The sequence below is a fragment of the Monocercomonoides exilis genome (genome assembly GCF_001643675.1).
Source record: "Monocercomonoides exilis strain PA203 chromosome Unknown scaffold15-1837935, whole genome shotgun sequence".
Taxonomy (NCBI): domain Eukaryota; phylum Preaxostyla; order Oxymonadida; family Polymastigidae; genus Monocercomonoides; species Monocercomonoides exilis.
The window spans coordinates 963627-980722 of record NW_027150560.1 but is presented as its reverse complement, the minus strand read 5'-3'; the positions used below and the strand labels follow the sequence as shown (position 1 = coordinate 980722).

Here is a 17096-nt window from a genome sequence, read left to right as displayed (position 1 = left end):
TTATGGAGAATATTCCGAAGCACTATCTCCATATCCAGCACCATCTGAATCATCTTCTTCTAATTTTTTATCTGTTTCATTCTCATCATTTCCCAAAATATCTTCAATAAAAGGCACATCTTCGTCAATTTCATCATCATCATCTTCTTCTTCTTCTTGTTGTTCCTTTTCTTCAATTTCTTTTTCTGGTTTATATTTTGAAACATGCTTCATAAGTTCCAAAAAGCTCAACTTCATCGAAGATTTCACTAAATACATTGCGATATGATCAGAAATAAACTTTTTTCTGGTTCCAAAACGTGGAAAAGATGATCTAAAATGTGACCATAGGCCTTCAATCGTGTTTGTACAGGCATGAGTCTCTTTGTTCACATATTCTTTCTTATGACAGACGGTTTGATGCTCGTATCCTATCGATTCCAAACATGAATATGCTGTCCATTCGTCTGAAATGATCATTGTTTTCTGCAGAATGGAATTATGGATTATTGGTATCAATTTGTTTTTTTTTTTTTTTTTTTTTTTTTTTTTTTTTTTTCTATTCGGCACGATGGTCATAAAGCGAGATCCTGCCCCTCCGCCTTCGAGCCTTTCAACGCCGCCAAAAATCCATATCTGATCCTTCTTTCTCCCTCTTCCATATTTTCGCTTTCTCCATATCGCCTCGTCGATTTCAACTATCTTTCCTTCTCCACCAACAACTCGCTGTGTAGAATTCCATAATTTTGAACAGCACACACGAATAACGCTTCCCTAAAATCCCACTGTCTTTTTACCAACGCCAAGTATAGTTGAAATCGTTGTAATTGGAATTTTTAGCCAGTAGTACAAACAAATTAAGAATGTTGTTCCTAACGGAGTCTTCATATTTTCAAAAAAAGTGTTGTTGTAGACTGATGTTTTTTCTGTGCATTTCGGGCACTTCCAAAATCTGTAGTTAGATACTGTCTTATAACAATTCTTTTGGATTCGATGTTTTGGGCATATAGGGACTTTATTTTCCAGAATATGAGTGAGAAACCAAATCCACATTGAATACTCATTGTAGAATACCTTATTTTGATCAGATATGCTTTCGGTTCCAAAATTAATAGGAACAAGTTCCATTTTTTTGTTTCGATCAAACCCATAAATATATGAAAAAGTGAGATTTTTCAAATAATTATATTTTTGTTGCAAACAATTTCCGTTGAATAAAAACACCACACAACAACAGTATAATTAATGAGAATTGCCTTTATGATGAAAAAATGAAAAATCTCACATGACCATGTTGTTCCCTTATACCAAAAAGAATTGCACACATTACAAATTTTTTCCTTCAAAAAATGTTCTTTTTAACAAAGAAGAAGGTTCGCTATTTGCAACAAATATTATAAACAGTAGTTGGACATAAAGAAATGTTCAACATATCCTATTTTTCGAAATTGCATTTTTCTGGAGGTGATATCTCGCTATTTATTGAAAGTGAATAAAAAGATAAAGCGTTGTGTCTTTAAAATTTATTTATAAATGAAACATTTGAGTTGTTTGTCAAATTAGTTATGTTTGATTGTCTTTTTGGTTTTATGTGTTCAGAACGAATTGTTGAAGTTAAAGATTGATGTTTTAGAATATGACAATTTATTTTTTCTATTTTTCTTCCTTGTGTTGTGATGTTTTGCATAACATTGTTCAATATAATTTGCTCAAATAATTCTGCTATCACACATCCTTTTGTTGTTGTATCCAATATGAAATTATCATCGTACCATTGCTCATTTATTTCATTTTCATATTTTGGAGTGAGGATGAGATGATTTGAAAGATGCCCTCCATCGGCAAAGACAATGAAATAAAAGCTTCAAATGCCTAAGTGGAGGGACTTCCAGCACTGGCAGAAATTTGCTCATTTGTGATACAACTTTTTTCTATTTGTTTTTCTTTTCCGTCTGACAACTTGTTTCGTCGGGTTGAAAAATAAGAGATGGATGATATTTTCTTGTTAATATTAATCGTCGAAGATTGCTTTTTAACGATCTTATTTTTGTTTCTGCTGAAGCTCTCACTTGGGTTATATCTAAATTTATTGGATTGATTGTATTTAATTGCCTATATCAATTTAAATAATTTCAAGCCCATTTCACACTTGGTATTTCAACAAACTCCTCAGTTTCGGTTTTCCTTTGCATTCGTATTCTGAAAACCTTTGTTTTCAATTAATAATTAATAAGTCCTTTAAAAACAAATACAGTCAAAATCGGAGTAATTGCACAATATAAGACCGGCTTGGATATTTCATGAAAAGGTTTATTAATATATAATATAAACATGGACACTATCAAAAACGTGTAAATTAATGCGGAAACTCATAAAAAAATAAAATTGAAATCATCAAATACAAATATGTCTAGTGGGAATGAACAAATTTTTTGATCAACACATTTTCAAAATCACAATTGTTTTCAATGGAAATGGAAGATCATGAAATGCAAACACATCATCTGAACAAGATGTTCCACAGCGCTGATGATGCATGGGATTGGTTTCAAAGGGATGTTTTGGATGCAAGATACAAAGAGTGCAGACAATGCAGAAGAGAAATGTCTTCATATGAAAGAAATCCTAACTCAAGACAATGGAGATGCTACCGATGTGACAGAACAATTCGTTTGCTTTCAGGTTTATCCATTGATAATCAAAAAGTGGGATTGAACAAAATCATGCACATCTTGTTATATAAATGGATTAAATTATCAATAACACAAACCTCTCTTCTTCTTGGAATTCACAGAAACACTATCAGTTTTTGTCATTCTTTGGCTGCAGCTTCCATGTCCAAAATTGTGGTTAATTCCTTTGAACCTCTTGGTGGTCTGAATTCATTCGTGGAAATTGACGATGTAATTTTGCACATAAGGAAATTTCACAAAGGACGTTTGGAAAAGCAAATTAGGTTATTTGGAGCAGTTCAAAGAAATCCTGAAGGAAAACAAGGAAATTTTTACTTCGTTCGCGTATCAAATAGGAAAAAAAACACACTAATACCTATCATCAAAGCCAATTTTTTGCCTGGAACGACAATTAATAGCGATGAATGGAAAGCTTATGCATCTCTGGAAGAGATAGGGAATACACATAAAACTGTTTGTCACAAGTGTCACCTTCGTGATGCAGAAAGCGAAATTTGAACGAATATGATTGAAGGCATTTGGAGTCAGTTTCGAAGGGAAATTCCAAAAAATTGTTTTAGAGAAAAATTTATTGACGATTATATATCCTCATTTGTTTTTGGCAAAACGCGAGAGCTATCATTTGTGGGAACTATCAAAGCCATTTGCAGGTACAAACCAGAAGAGTTTATTGAAGAAGAGGAGGAAGACAATGAAGAAAATGATGAAGAAGAAGATGTTTCTGTAATGTTGACTGAAGATGAAGAAACTTCTGAAGATTTTTTGGAAGTTAGTGACGTGGCTGAACATTCTGAATATGAGCCAGAATAAACTCAAAACAATTTCTTTTGCTCATCATTCATTATTCGCATCATACCTTACATAATAAATACTGAAAAAATAAATTTTTTATCTTTTTCTTTAGGTAAATGGGATTTTGATCATTTTTTTGTAATAAAAAATCTTCGCCTTTCCGCAAGGAATCTGAAATAAATATTGTACGAGAATGATATAATGTATCATGTCCTTGCTATATTTGACAGAATTTAAAACGGTCGTATATTGTGCAATAACCATTTTTATCATTATACACATTTTTTTCACTTATTTAAACAAATTTTGAAAAATCCAAAAATTGAAATTATTGACCAGAAAATCGATTTTTCAATGAAAAATGAACTTATTATAAAATAAAATGAGAATATATACATTTAGCCCTGCGATTAAATGCGATGGAGAATGAATGAATAATTAGCAAAAAATTGTCGGTGCATCAAAAAATGAGACAATAGACGATTTTGATAATATCCGATGTGATTATATCAGGTTAAGAGTATTGTCGCAAATCAATTGAAAAGTCGTTCAGGATGTTCGTTAAGAAGAAACATCGCTCCAAGTTATGACTTTGGGAACTAGCTCTTCTTCTTTTTCTTCAGTTATATATAAATTACTTCCGTTCTTTCTTTTATCAATTCCCATCTTCTGCAATTTTTTTGGGTTTTTTGTGATTGAATGATTTAATATCAAATAACAATACATGCAAAAGGCGAATTTTCCATTTTAAAATACTTTTTTTTTCAATGAAAAAAATAAAAAATAATTTTTTTTGTGGGTCTGATCATATTTTTCGATTTTTCAAAAATTCAATAATATGATAAAAAATGTTATTAGAAGAAAAAAACGTATTAATCTTCATGCGAAGAAGCATCTTTACCATCTCCTGCTCAGTGAGAATCAATATCATCATTTGATTTATTATCATGCTCAATAATTGGGACATCTTCATCTTCCGTTTCTGTTTCTTCATCTATTTTTTTCACCCATTTCTTCCAAATATTCTTCTTTATCGATTTCAAACAAATCATTTTCTTCCTTTTCATTTATTGTTTATTTGAAAATAGTCAACAATAATTATTCTATGTCAATTATTTATCTATTTTGCTCATTCAGCTCAAAAGATAGTTATCAATGTATTTTTCACTTATTCCAAATCAAAGTTAGCTTTTTTTCAGTTTGCTCTTGGTTCCTTCAATTAAATATGTGAATATTCCTGTTGTGGGATTTTTGAAGTTGTATTTATGGTAAACTGTTTTATGAGTATATCCTAGTTCTTCTAAGCACGAATTGGCTTTCCGTTCATCGGAATAGATTATAGTTCTCTCAATAACATTCGCTTGAATAATTAGAATTAAAGTGTTTTTCTATCGATCTTTCACTCTTATCAGCATGCATTTACATTTTTCTCCATCCGCCGACTGTTCGATCATTCCTAAAATCCATATTAGAGCTTTCTTTCTTACTTTGTGTAATTTTCTTTTTCTTTGAATCGCTTCATCTATTTCAACAGTGGTGTTAATTCCTCCAAGTTTTCGAAATTCTTCAACAGCCAAAGTGGAAAGACTTGACCTTGCAACAGAATAGATATACCCGATCGAATTTTCACTTATGTTTGTTTATAAGGCTTGTTTGATAAATATGCAGTCCTATGTGATAATACTGTAGAATCAAAATCACCTTTTTCAATTTAATGTGACAATGGAAAAAAGGAGTTCCACTGAATATGTCTTGATGTTTAGAGGAGCCATTACATCTCCATCTACGAATCTTAGCAACCTTCTCCAAATTTCATTGATTTCCTTCATTTTGGACATTTTTTTGTGAATCGATATGGCTGAAAATGTGAAATCCAATCCAACGTCGAATCGTTATCCTAATAAATTCTGAGAATTGCATGAATATCTTTTTTGAAATTTACAACTTTGCTCATTTCTATTTTTTGATGAAGAAATGAAAACTTTTTTGATCATAACAATGAATTATATTTGTGAAAAGTTTAATTGAATTTTGAAAATTTTGTGTTCAAATTGATCAGACCCACATAAAAATTTCATTTTTTATTTTTTTTCATTGAAAAACATATTTTAAAAATGGAAAATTCACCTTTAGCATGTTTTATTATTTGATATTAAATCATTCTATCACAAAAATTCAAAAAAAAAAAAAAAAAAAAAAAAAAAAAAAAAAAGTAAAAAAAAAAAAAAAAAAAAAAAAAAAAAAAAAAAAAAAAAAAAAAAAAAAAAGACGAGTTTCTGAATGTCACGTTAAGTTGTGATTAACCTGTCTATGTTTTTTTGCAAAGTACCTCGACTTTAATTATATCACACAAAAGATCAAAAATGATCAAATTATGTTGATCATTCCGTTCTTATAACAAAAGGAAAATTATCTGATATTGTTTTTTTGACTCTTATCCACAAAAATTTACTTGCAATAATACAGATTTCACAAGTTTAATTCAATGTTTAATTCAAATAGTGTTGACTTTTATTCTTTTTCTTTTTATTTGAGACTAACAATAAAATACAATTGTTTTTTGGTTTTCATTTCATATGGGTAATTCTTTTTGAAAAGTCGCAAATGTTTAATTTTCAAATAAATTAAAAATTACATATCTTAATCAAATTTCGATTCCCGCTCATGCAATTTCACAGGAATGTGTTGAATGGCATTGTCAAGTTATATCCTCCACTTTGGTGAAGTTCCATTAGCGGGAAGCGAAATTTGATTAAGATATGAAATTTTTAATTTATTCGAAAATTAAACATTTGCGACTTTTCAAAAATAATTACCCATATGTTCGACAATTCATTCTGAAATTATTCTTATTTTCTTGCATTCTGTATTTTTATTTATAGGAACACAAATAAATTTAAATAAGCATGAATTGGAGATTTTTTTTCGACAAGTTTCAAAACGGGAAATTTACATCGAAACAGTTCTCATTGCAATTGAAACATAAAAAAAAAGTTGTTTTCAAGGCGCAATCATCAGTATTATTATTTCATAACGAAGAAAAAAACATAATTTTTTATTTTAATTGACGTTTTGCATTTTAAAAAAAGAAAATAGTACCTCATGTATTGAAACAATCATTGAAATATATCTTTCGTAGCTTTCAACTATTCGTTTGAATTTTTATTCATCCTTTTCTTCTCATTTCAGCTCTTCGGTCAAGGAAACACTGTTCTATTCATTTCCAGCCACTCAAAAGAAAAGATCTTTTATGGCTGAACGGGATTTGTGATTGGAATGTGAATGTTGTGCTAGTGCCACCGATAAAGCTGCCTGCATGCGTGGTTGGGTATTTGGAATAGGTGTATTTAAGGTACATTCCCAACGCTTGGTTATTCTTTAAAGCATTATTATAAAAAGAAAGTATATTTAATAATAAAACATTTGAAAGGACCAGAATTTTGAAATTCTTTTTGATCCTTGAGAAATATCTATTTGAAAAATCACCCATAAGTCTGAGTAATTTTATAAAAATTTAATAAAAATTGATAATTTCGAAATAAAAACCTGATGCCAGGTCGTAAATTATTATATACTCTTATTTCATTAATTAAATTTTGAAAAATAAATCATAAAAAAAAAATAGAAAAATCAAACTTTTTTGATCAATCCCACAATACTATTTTTATTATTCAAAAATAAGAATTATTCTTATTTTATTTTGCACAACGTCTAAGTTTAATGACATCACGTTATCTTTACCAATTGTATTTTTTCTTTTATATGCAGGTGATTTCATGTCAAAATTAACTCGATCTGCCTTCACATTGCTTCATTAAATTTCTAAGGATGTTTTTGTTATTATTTATTAGTTTTCTATTCACCTAAGCAGTGATGAACGATCACTATTGATAATGAATATTTTTTATAAGATTAAAACTTTTTTTTAAGTTCACTTGATATGTTCCGATTTATTCATTTTCAATTAATTCCTTTTTTCAGTAAAATATGAAAGATAATTGTTTTCATTTGTTCATTACCAGTAACTTTTCATATTATAATAGCTTTTTTATTTATAAAATGAACAGATTAGTAATAATAATACCTTTTAACAAAATTTAAAAATGTCAATAAAAATTGTGGAAACAGTTTCAATCACTCCGAATTCCAAATTGTTATTTCATTGAACGCAATCCAAGTGATATTTTTCAAGGCATATCTATCAAATAAATGTTTCAATTGTTGAAGCATTCAAAAATAACAACAAAATGTTTGTTGGTTCAATGATAACCCTAAACTCAGTCAACTTTATTTCCTTTTTCAAAAATTGCATCACTCATCATCATCTTCTTCCTCTTCCTCTTCCTCTTCCTCTTCCTCTTCCTCTTCCTCTTCCTCTTCCTCTTCCTCTTCTATATCATCTTCCTCATCATCTTCTTCCTCCTCTTCATCTGATCGTCTCAAATCCAATATCTTTTCCTTTCCCCATCGCTCTTTTCAAAGAGAAGAAACACATCTTCTTCCTTCTCCAGACAAGCAGAATTTCAATTTATCTTCAAACAGAATGAATGATGATGCAAACAAACAGAAGAAGCATGGAGAATATCAAGGAATTTCAGGAATTTCATCTTCGTTATGATCTTCTTCTTCTGCTTCTACTTCTTCTTCTTCCATTTATTCCTATCCTTCTTCCTCAAACAAATACCCCAACAACACCTCAACTGATTTCTTCCTTCCTTCTTCCAATTCTTCTCATCTTTCTCATCTTTCTCATCTTTCTCATCGAAAATGAAGTCATCATCTCCATCTTCATCACTCCAACTCTTTTGCTCCTCATGATATACCTCAGGTTTATCTCTTTTCCTCTGCATTTTCATCTTCTTGTTCTCCTTCTTCTGTTTCATCTTCGATTTCTTCTTATCCTTCCAATTCTTCTTCCTCTTCCTCTTCCTCTTCTTCTTCCTTTTTTTCTTCTGAAACAGAACAATCTCAAATTTCTTCATAGAATATCTAATTCACTCCAGCATCGATATTTTATTCAATCATGTTTGTGGAGTGAAGTGGGGCAGAGAAATGTTCATCAACTTTGAGTCGCTGGAGGATCTGATCTCAGAAAGAGAGAAGCTGAAGAGCTGACAGAGAACAAAGATAAAACAGCAAAGACCAACATGCAATGGAAGAACAAGAATTGACTGAAAATTCATCACCTTGTTCTTCGCTGGTGTGCCATTCTTCTGTTTCTGCTTTGCGTATTAAGGGAGAAGGAAGACAAAACGAACTGAGCTATGATGTTTCAGTCACTCAAGACGATTTTTTGGACTTGAATAACTGTGAAGAAAGAAAGAGGAAAAAAAAAGAGAGAGAGAAGAGAGAGGAGTGATGATTGTCCCCACAATCACGAATCAATTGAATTCCCTCAAAAGTCAATACATTTCTCAAGCAGCAAATGCTCAAACAACAACATTTGAAATGAATTTAAATGCATCTTTTTTCTTTTCATCATCGTCAAGTTCTGCTTATGTTTTTGCAAACCAAACAGTAACATCTTTATCGACTTCTTCTTCAGCTACCTCTGTGAAAACTTCCTTTGACAGCAGCGAGCCATGCCTCAGTTCAATCACACAAACAATTCCTTATCCTCTCTCTTCTTCCTCTCTGCTTTCCATCTCCCGACTCCACCCTTGTCTCTGCTGCCTCTTTCTCAGCTCCCTCACTCATCAAAATGCGCGCCTTCTTTTTGTAACACACCCACGCGCTCACCCATTCACTCTGATGTGTTCTTCTCCTTCGTTAACACCGCTTTTCCATCCATCGTTCTTCTGTTATGCGGATGCCCTTTTGTTTGATGTGGAGTTCTTCAGGCAGATGCTGGGAAGAAAAGAAAAAGAGGTCAACATGAAGAAAATGAAGAATATGAACGAGAATGAACAAATGAATGAATGATAAAAAGAAAAAGAGAAAAGAATTGATTATAAGGTTTATTAAAAAACAGAGAAAGATGGAACTTCAAATTGAAAAGTTGATAGAATGATCAATTTGGAGTCATTTGATGGAAGCAGAACATCATTCAGAGTTCAATGTTTCGAAGAATAACAATTGTCAGGAAAAGTCGTATCAGAGAAAGAGTTTTAATGTTCAATTGTAAAAAAGCAGGAAGCAGAAGCAGCAGGGGAGAATGCAATGAGGAAAAACATAAGAGGAAAGGGGCAATTTATTGTCGAAGACAAAGAGGAAGAAGAGAGAAGGAAAAGCGAGCAGAGTGTTTTGAACGGAAGTGAGTCTGAAGTGTCGAAATCAGCTTCGTTGAAAGGCAGGCATGCTCGTGACACATATTCAGTGATTTCATCATCATTATCTTCTTATTCACAGAGCGTCAAAACGTTTTTCAGTGATCCAAAGGAAAAGACAAAAAAAAGGCAGCTTGAAGGAAGAAATGCAGCAAAGATAACAAGGTTCTGCTTCATGAAGAAGATGATGATTAATTTATGTCAAAGAATACAACTGCTATCAAAGCTTTGACCCCATCTGTTTCTCAATCATCATCCTCTGCTTTGTCTATCCCTCAGATTTCTTTATTGATCCCTCCACAATGTTTCAACAAATACGCAAAGGATCTACGAAGCAGCATTCATGCTTCATTGGAAGGGATGAAGAGGAGGAAAGAGGAGAAAAAGAATACAGATATTCTTTCGCTGTATTCGTCGCTGATTAGCGAAAGGATGCCGACTCTGATAATTGTTTGTCACATTGCGCTCTTAGATGACAAGTTGTTTGAGGAGGAAGTGAAAGATGGGATGTGGTGAAAGGAGCAATGAATGAAGGCGAGACAGAAATTTAATGAAAGATTGAGGCGAATAAAAGAAAGGTAGCTGAGAGAAGAAAGAGAAAGAGAAGCAGAAAGAATGAAAAACTTACCTTTAAACCAGCAAAATGCTGTTAACACAACGTTAAATGGACCAAATCAGACTCTTCAGCCAACGCTCCAATCAACTAGATCAGCATCCTTCTCTTCTTCTCCTTCCTCCTCTTCCTTCTCATCATCTTATCTTCTTCTTCACCATCCACACCAATTTCATCTGATAACTATCAGATTGTCAATGCTTTGCCTTCTTCACCATCATCTCTTTCGCCTCCTCTTTCTATGTGCTCTTTATCTCCTTTTCCCACCAGCACCCCATCTCCCACCCATCAAATGTGGCATCCTGTTCCTTCTTCCTCTCTTCCCTCATCGCTTTCTTCTGCCTCACAGCGTCTGTTCCTACTTCGTCACTGTGCTTTCCTGAGCCAAAATTGTCAGCCATTCCAAGCCGCATCGATAGAATTGAGGAAGAGAAAGCGACACAGTGGAAGATAGAGAAGATACAGAAGGAAGAGGCAGAGAAGGAGACAAAGGAGCAGCTGGAGGATGAGAATGAGTACTTCGAGAAAAAACGTGAAAAGCTCGAAGACTAGCAGAAGAAGACACTGGAGCAGGCTGAGATGAAGAAAGAGGTATTTGTTTCGTATCTGAAAAAGATGAAGATTGAAAGAAGTGAATTGAACTTTAAAAGCAAAGCGTACAAGAGGAAGATGTTGATGAATGAGCATTTCGAATCGCCTCCAGTTGTTTGGATAATGAAGGCGCTGTCGATTCGAAAAGATCAATAATTTTTTCTGGCATGCTGTTCAATATGGAAGCTTTGCAGATGTCATTCAGAACAAAATTACATTTCTATCTAAAGAAAAAGGGGAAGATAATATTTCAGAAAACTTGTCTCCTTCAAAAGAACATCAAAAGAATAATAAAAAAAAAGCAAGATGAAAATTATGTTCCAAAAAAAAACAAAAACATTCGGAGCCAAAGCGAAGTGAAAATATGAATGTGTTTGAAGATGTTTGATTTCAAAACTTATTCTTTTTCATCTTCTGATCCTTATAAGAAAAACTCACTATTTGTAAGTTTTCTTTGTAATTCACAAGATTATCGTCAAACACAGCAAAAAACATTAAAGAAGCTTCTTCTTCTCTTTCTTCTTTAATTTCTTCTGCTAATAGTGGTGAAGCTGAAGTTTCGCAGCCTTATTTGCCATTTCCAAGCACATCTGCTTCTTCTTCTTCTTCAAAGCCTCACCCGCATTCTCATTCCTCAAAGTCATCTCATTCAAAACCCAGCTCATCAACAACTACCTTATCTCCTTCCTCAACAGCTGTACCAACTGCTTCATCATTGTCGTCGTCATCATCATCTTCTTCTATTTCATCTTCTTCGTCAGCCTCTCAAAATGCATCTGTTTTCAAACAATTTCTTCATTGCCGCCAACCACTCACACACAATCAAAAATAAAATAAAATAAAATAAAATAAAAAAACACAGTAGCAACACCCTCAAACCGATCTCTATAACATATCCATTCTCAACTCTCACGCAAAATGCAGCTGAAATTAAAAAACAGAAAAGGAAGCCAACTTCAAGTCAGAAGAGGAACTCGTCTCGATCACCTTCTTCTTTGATTCCATCTTCTTCCACTGCTTTTTCCACCCCATCTTCATCTTCATTGTCCTCATCTCCATTTTCATCAATCCTGCTCTCCCATTCTATTTCTTCAAAATAGAAATCTGAGAAATGAAATGAAAATAAAAATAAAAACGAAAATGAAGCCAAAAATGCAACAACTCACAGTTCTCCTGAAACATCACACGAGGAAAACGAAGTTGATGCAGAAAATCAGCCGAATGGTATCATGACTTCTCATCTAAAAGCCTCTTCGAAACCAGATGGAAAATAATTTCCATCTTTTTCAACATAAATTCGACTGACTATTTAGAAACCTTCTCCACATTCATTCGTAGTTGCACTTTCTATAACGTCTGTTTCTTCGTCTTCCTCTTCTTCTTTTGTTCTTCAAGAAATACAGTGCTCGCTCCATTTCACACTTCCTTCTCTTCTCCACCACTGGGTCGGATGTGCTGAGAAATACTGGCGGAGAAGCACAATGGAAGACAACGTATTGCTACTGTCTGTTGATGGACGGTGCATTGAGAAGCTTGTGTAAAATGAAGAAGTGGGGATTTTGGATTGCAAACAGAAATATCCTCAGGAGCTGAGGTTAGCTGAGAAAGGAATAAAAGGACTGGAAGTCAGAGAGGATGAGATCTGGACAAGGAGGATGAGAGAAAAGAAGAGAAGGAAAAAGGAATGGATGGAAAGAAAGAGAAAAGAGGGAGAATGCAAGGGGAGAAATAAAGGGAGGAATAACTTTAAGGATGATACAGCCATTGAGAAATGCATCTGTAGCCAACTGATAATGTTTAAAAGAACAAGAATAAGACTCTACTGTTCGAACTCGGATCGGATGTTTGCAAGGGAGGTCAGGGCGTCGAAGAAGGAGGAGCATCAGATCCAGAGGATGTTGTCGATGGAAGGGGAGATGTGGTGGACGACTATGGAGAGAGAAGCGCGGAGGAAGGCGGGGAGCCACACTGATGGAAAGAGAAGCCATTGTGTAGGTTAACGAATATCTGGTGAGCGCGGTGAAAGGTGATGCAGGCAGAGTCCAAAGCGAAGACTTTTCTGGATCCTGGAGCAGGCAGCCCAGAATCATCGGAGTCAGCTAGAACAGATGGGCTGATGGCAACACGAGAGGCAGGTCCAACAAGCAAAGAGAAAGTGAATGGAGAGATGCGAGTTCCACGAAAGGGGACGCAGAAGCGATATGGAGAAAGGGGAACGACAATGAAACCGGGATTGTGATTCTGCGCTTGAGATTCATTCACTATTTTGTTATTCATATCCTCACATGTGGAACTGGTTAATAACATATCTGTTCTCAAAACGAACAGGAAGACAAAAACAGATCATTTGAGGAGGCAGATATCTGGATGGATGGATAATTAATAAGAAGGAGATAGAGAGAATCAGAAAATAAGCAAAGGGAGGTATCAAATAATGATTTTCGTGCGATAAAAGCTAATAAAAAAATAAAATGCAAAAATTAACGAATTTCTTCACATTTTCTTATATTTTCTTTATTTATCTTAAACTTTGTTTGATATTTTGATAACAATTAAATATTTCTAAGATTATTTGTTTTCAAACAAATTTATCAACAAACAGTTGATCACTTGATGAGTGTCTTATGTTACTATTATATTTTTGCGTAAGTGTTAATGTGAATTGATAAAATTTAACAAATGTTTTGAGATCTTCTTTATCAATTAAAAAATTTTTTTGCAATAACATCATAAAACTTATATTTATATAAAAAATTTATTGATAAAATATTGTTATTATTGTTTTTATGTTTTCCAAACCAGTGAACTTTTGTTTTATTCTATTATTGAATTATCGATATTTTCAGATAATTTTTTATGTTTTTTTCAAAATAAGAAATAAAAACAATTGGAAACAAATTAAAATCAACAAATAATTAATAATAATAATATATTGGATGAAATTCGAATAAGACATTTTTATTTGAATAAAGATAGTTTATTCGAATAAATAGCCTTTATTTCAAATACAGGCTGTTTATTCGAATAAACCATGTTTATTTGAGAACTGAGCCCTTTATTTGAGTTATATATTATTATGGGATTTTTCGATCAAAAAGCAAAAAAATACAAAACATTTTGATATTTCAAAGATGTTCTAAAATGAGAATTGAATATTATTATTACAATTTTGATTCATTTGACATTTCATTTTGCGTATTCACTTTAAAAAAATTAGAAAAATCGGAAAAGAAAAATATGTTAGCTCCTTTTAAAAATAGTAAAAAAATTAAAGAATAGTTTTCCAAAAAGAAATATTCCCTATTGATAGAACGAAACATATGACGAATAACTGGCTTTAATATGTGTTCAAATGCACGTTTGTGAACATAAGTTTAAAAGAATTTTTTGAGTGAAAAATTATTATTTTAAAAAAAAAATGAACATTTGGTTAGTGTCATTAAAACGGAGGTGTTGAATTCTGAAGAATAGCTGGGAAAACTCTGATAAATGCAACCAAATGAGATTTTTCTCATTTTTTCTAATGCTATTCAGCTATAAATGGAATGTGAAATGACATGTTCTCCAGCTCCTGCATCTCTCCAAACGGCTTAGATATCCTGATGTGCCGTTCTGGCACATATCTTTGTGCATCGTTCTGGAGAGGCATGCTGAACATCAATCCAGGCTCAAGCAACTATACGCATTCCATCAGGGTTTATGCACTCATTCAAAACGAGTTTGTCCTGATATCCTGCACAGTCGCCTCCAGCAGCAGTACTGAAAAGGCAACAATGACATTTGCATCAGCCATTCTGGACAGCACCCGCAGTTGTGTTGTTCTCAGCACAGGCAGGCTGAGTTTTAACCGCCTCGATTTTTCTGTTGCTGGAGGAGCCTTTCTTCGCCACTCCGAGCTCATCTCCTCCTCCACGCCTCAAGGCCAGCTTCTGTTCGGCAACTGCTCGTTTGCTCCAGCTGGCACTCCTCAGATTGAAGGTATTCTTGTTCTTGTCTGAGTGGGTAGCGTACAGACGGAAGAGTGCATATCAATGCTTTTGCTCCCTCATTATCTCTCCTGCGCATCTGAAGATCTGTGGAGATGAACACAAGCGTATTTCAAGAAAGCCATGCCTTGTGATGCGATGAAAGTGGGATGATAAAAGTGATTCCTTCGAGCAACCGCCATCTAAGGCTGCTGGGTGCGAGTTCAACAATGGATAGTGAAACGAGAAAACAGACAGAAGAAATGCTCAGTATGTGAAGAGCACAGAAGCAGATCCAGCTATGCAGCCATTCCTTTTTGAGTCAGTTACCTTTGCGAATAACGATGCTGCAAAAGGCATATTCATATATGAGGACTGCTTCAACATCAGTACGAGTGCAACACCATCCTCTTTCCACTTTCAGAATGAATTGTTTGTCTACGATCCGAATGCGTTTGTGATGAGTGACCAAACATTAATCGATACTGATCTGTTGCGCTTTTTTGTTCCATTCACATCCAGCGAGATCCACCTGTCTGATTACGGATTTGACATTGCTCGGTGCGGATCACCGATCGATTCCTGCAGATCCTTTGTGACTGGCTTTGAGCGCATGGATGCATCGGGTGAACACAAAACGATCTGCATTAGCTACCCAGCACACTTCATCTTTCCGGCAGACTTGTCGAACTTCACCTGCCAGTCGTTGCCCAGCGAGGAAGCAGCGCAGTCAGTGATGCTGTTCCAGGAAGACAGCCAGGGATCCGATCCATTCCTTCTGAGCAGTTGGAGCTTCCTTCTTTCAGGGATCTCCATCCAATTATCAGATGGGTACATTTACGAAGTTAGCGCAATCATTCTCAGCAATCAGAGTTCATTGGTTCTGGACAAGTTTGCTTTTGAGCCACACACAAATGTCGCCGAGCTGGGTGCTTATTTCTTTGCTGTTGTGGAATGGTGAAATTTAATCTGAACGCTGTTTGAGTTAACAAATACCGATCTCATGTGGTCGATGTTACTGCTGTATGAGGGATCTTCGAGCACATTCGATTCCATCGAATTTCGTCATGCAGCCTGTCCAAATGCTCCATTGTCGAAGCAGCAAGCAGTACTAACAGCTCTCCCAATCACCCTTCATCAATAACCATCTTCAGATCGGCATAGGTAGGTATTTTGCAAACAGCGAACAAGTCGTCAGTTGTTAAAAGCAGGGAAGAAGGTGGGGTGGAAGTTGTTGTGAACAAGACAAATGTGGAGGGGTGTGTGTCGAGCAGTGCAGAAAATGGCGGTTCTGTGAATAATTATTTGAGCAGCTAATAATAGGAAAAATATTACTTCTCTGCACTGATCCGGTGGATGAATTTCACTGGAACGAGAATGAGTGGCTGGGTGTATCGGAATATAAAGTCGACAGAAAAATAAAATGTGATTCTAAGTCTGCAAAAATCAAAAGCAATGGTGAAAGAATATGAAGGATATTTTCGCAATGTAAAAAAAATGAATCAAAGCAAATAAACAATAAACATGTTCATATTTTCACGAAAGAAGTTTTCAAACGATTATTTTCGTTGAATTGCAAAAATGTTTAAGGAATGTGTAATTTTTATAAATTCTTTTTGATTTTTTTTTCATGCAAACGTTGAAAACAAAAAAGAAATATCATTGCTCACCAGCCAGCAATTGGACGAGCATGCAAAAATGCAAACGGCTTTTTTGTTAAATAACTATCATAATCGAAAAATAAAGGATAATAATTTCTAAAAATCAGTATCAAAAAATAAAGATTGTGAAACAAGATGAGTGCAAAATAAAGAAGGTTATATAAATATACATTATCAGTCATTTTGGTGCATTCCATTTTCTATTTGAAATTATCGTTCCAATGCATGAAGAAGAAGAAATCTACATTTTCTTGAAATATTTCCAACTTACGTTATGATCAAAGTTGTCAAAAATGATAATTCCACAAAAAACCTCTTAAACATGTGAAAAATAATACAAGTTTATTTATGAATCATGAAAAATTTCATTGTAAATCTTCATAAAAAAGTTTTTCTTTGATTTTTAATGAAAAAAATGTTTGATCATATATTTTTAATAATTTATGAACAGAGAATAACACAAGAAAAACATCAAAAACATGTGCAATATTTCCATTATATCATCCTTTTGTTTTTAATTCGAATCTTTCATGGTT

General features: G+C 33.8%; 6 protein-coding genes across 6 annotated transcripts; 4 read left to right on the top strand and 2 right to left on the bottom strand.

Moving 5' to 3' along the window:
• Positions 1-459, bottom strand: MONOS_5545 (putative ISXO2-like transposase domain; the record flags this gene model as incomplete). Its single annotated transcript, XM_067875703.1, has 1 exon — positions 1-459. The coding sequence occupies one exon, from the start codon at positions 457-459 to the stop codon at positions 1-3; it is 459 nt and encodes a 152-aa protein (XP_067730011.1).
• Positions 460-10701: 10242 nt separating this feature from the next.
• On the bottom strand, positions 10702-11103 carry MONOS_5544 (uncharacterized protein; the record flags this gene model as incomplete). Its single annotated transcript, XM_067875702.1, has 2 exons — positions 10702-10949; positions 11004-11103. 2 exons carry the CDS (start codon positions 11101-11103, stop codon positions 10702-10704), a joined length of 348 nt encoding a protein of 115 aa, XP_067730010.1.
• Positions 11104-11302: 199 nt separating this feature from the next.
• On the top strand, positions 11303-11766 carry MONOS_5543 (uncharacterized protein; the record flags this gene model as incomplete). Its single annotated transcript, XM_067875701.1, has 2 exons — positions 11303-11316; positions 11403-11766. 2 exons carry the CDS (start codon positions 11303-11305, stop codon positions 11764-11766), a joined length of 378 nt encoding a protein of 125 aa, XP_067730009.1.
• A 1197-nt stretch (positions 11767-12963) lies between these two features.
• Positions 12964-13173, top strand: MONOS_5542 (uncharacterized protein; the record flags this gene model as incomplete). The annotated part of the gene is made up of 1 exon (XM_067875700.1): positions 12964-13173. One exon carries the CDS (start codon positions 12964-12966, stop codon positions 13171-13173), a length of 210 nt encoding a protein of 69 aa, XP_067730008.1.
• A 1318-nt stretch (positions 13174-14491) lies between these two features.
• MONOS_5541 (uncharacterized protein) lies at positions 14492-14932 on the top strand (the record flags this gene model as incomplete). Its single annotated transcript, XM_067875699.1, has 1 exon — positions 14492-14932. The coding sequence occupies one exon, from the start codon at positions 14492-14494 to the stop codon at positions 14930-14932; it is 441 nt and encodes a 146-aa protein (XP_067730007.1).
• Positions 14933-15200: 268 nt separating this feature from the next.
• On the top strand, positions 15201-15860 carry MONOS_5540 (uncharacterized protein; the record flags this gene model as incomplete). The annotated part of the gene is made up of 1 exon (XM_067875698.1): positions 15201-15860. One exon carries the CDS (start codon positions 15201-15203, stop codon positions 15858-15860), a length of 660 nt encoding a protein of 219 aa, XP_067730006.1.
• Positions 15861-17096: the final 1236 nt, after the last annotated feature.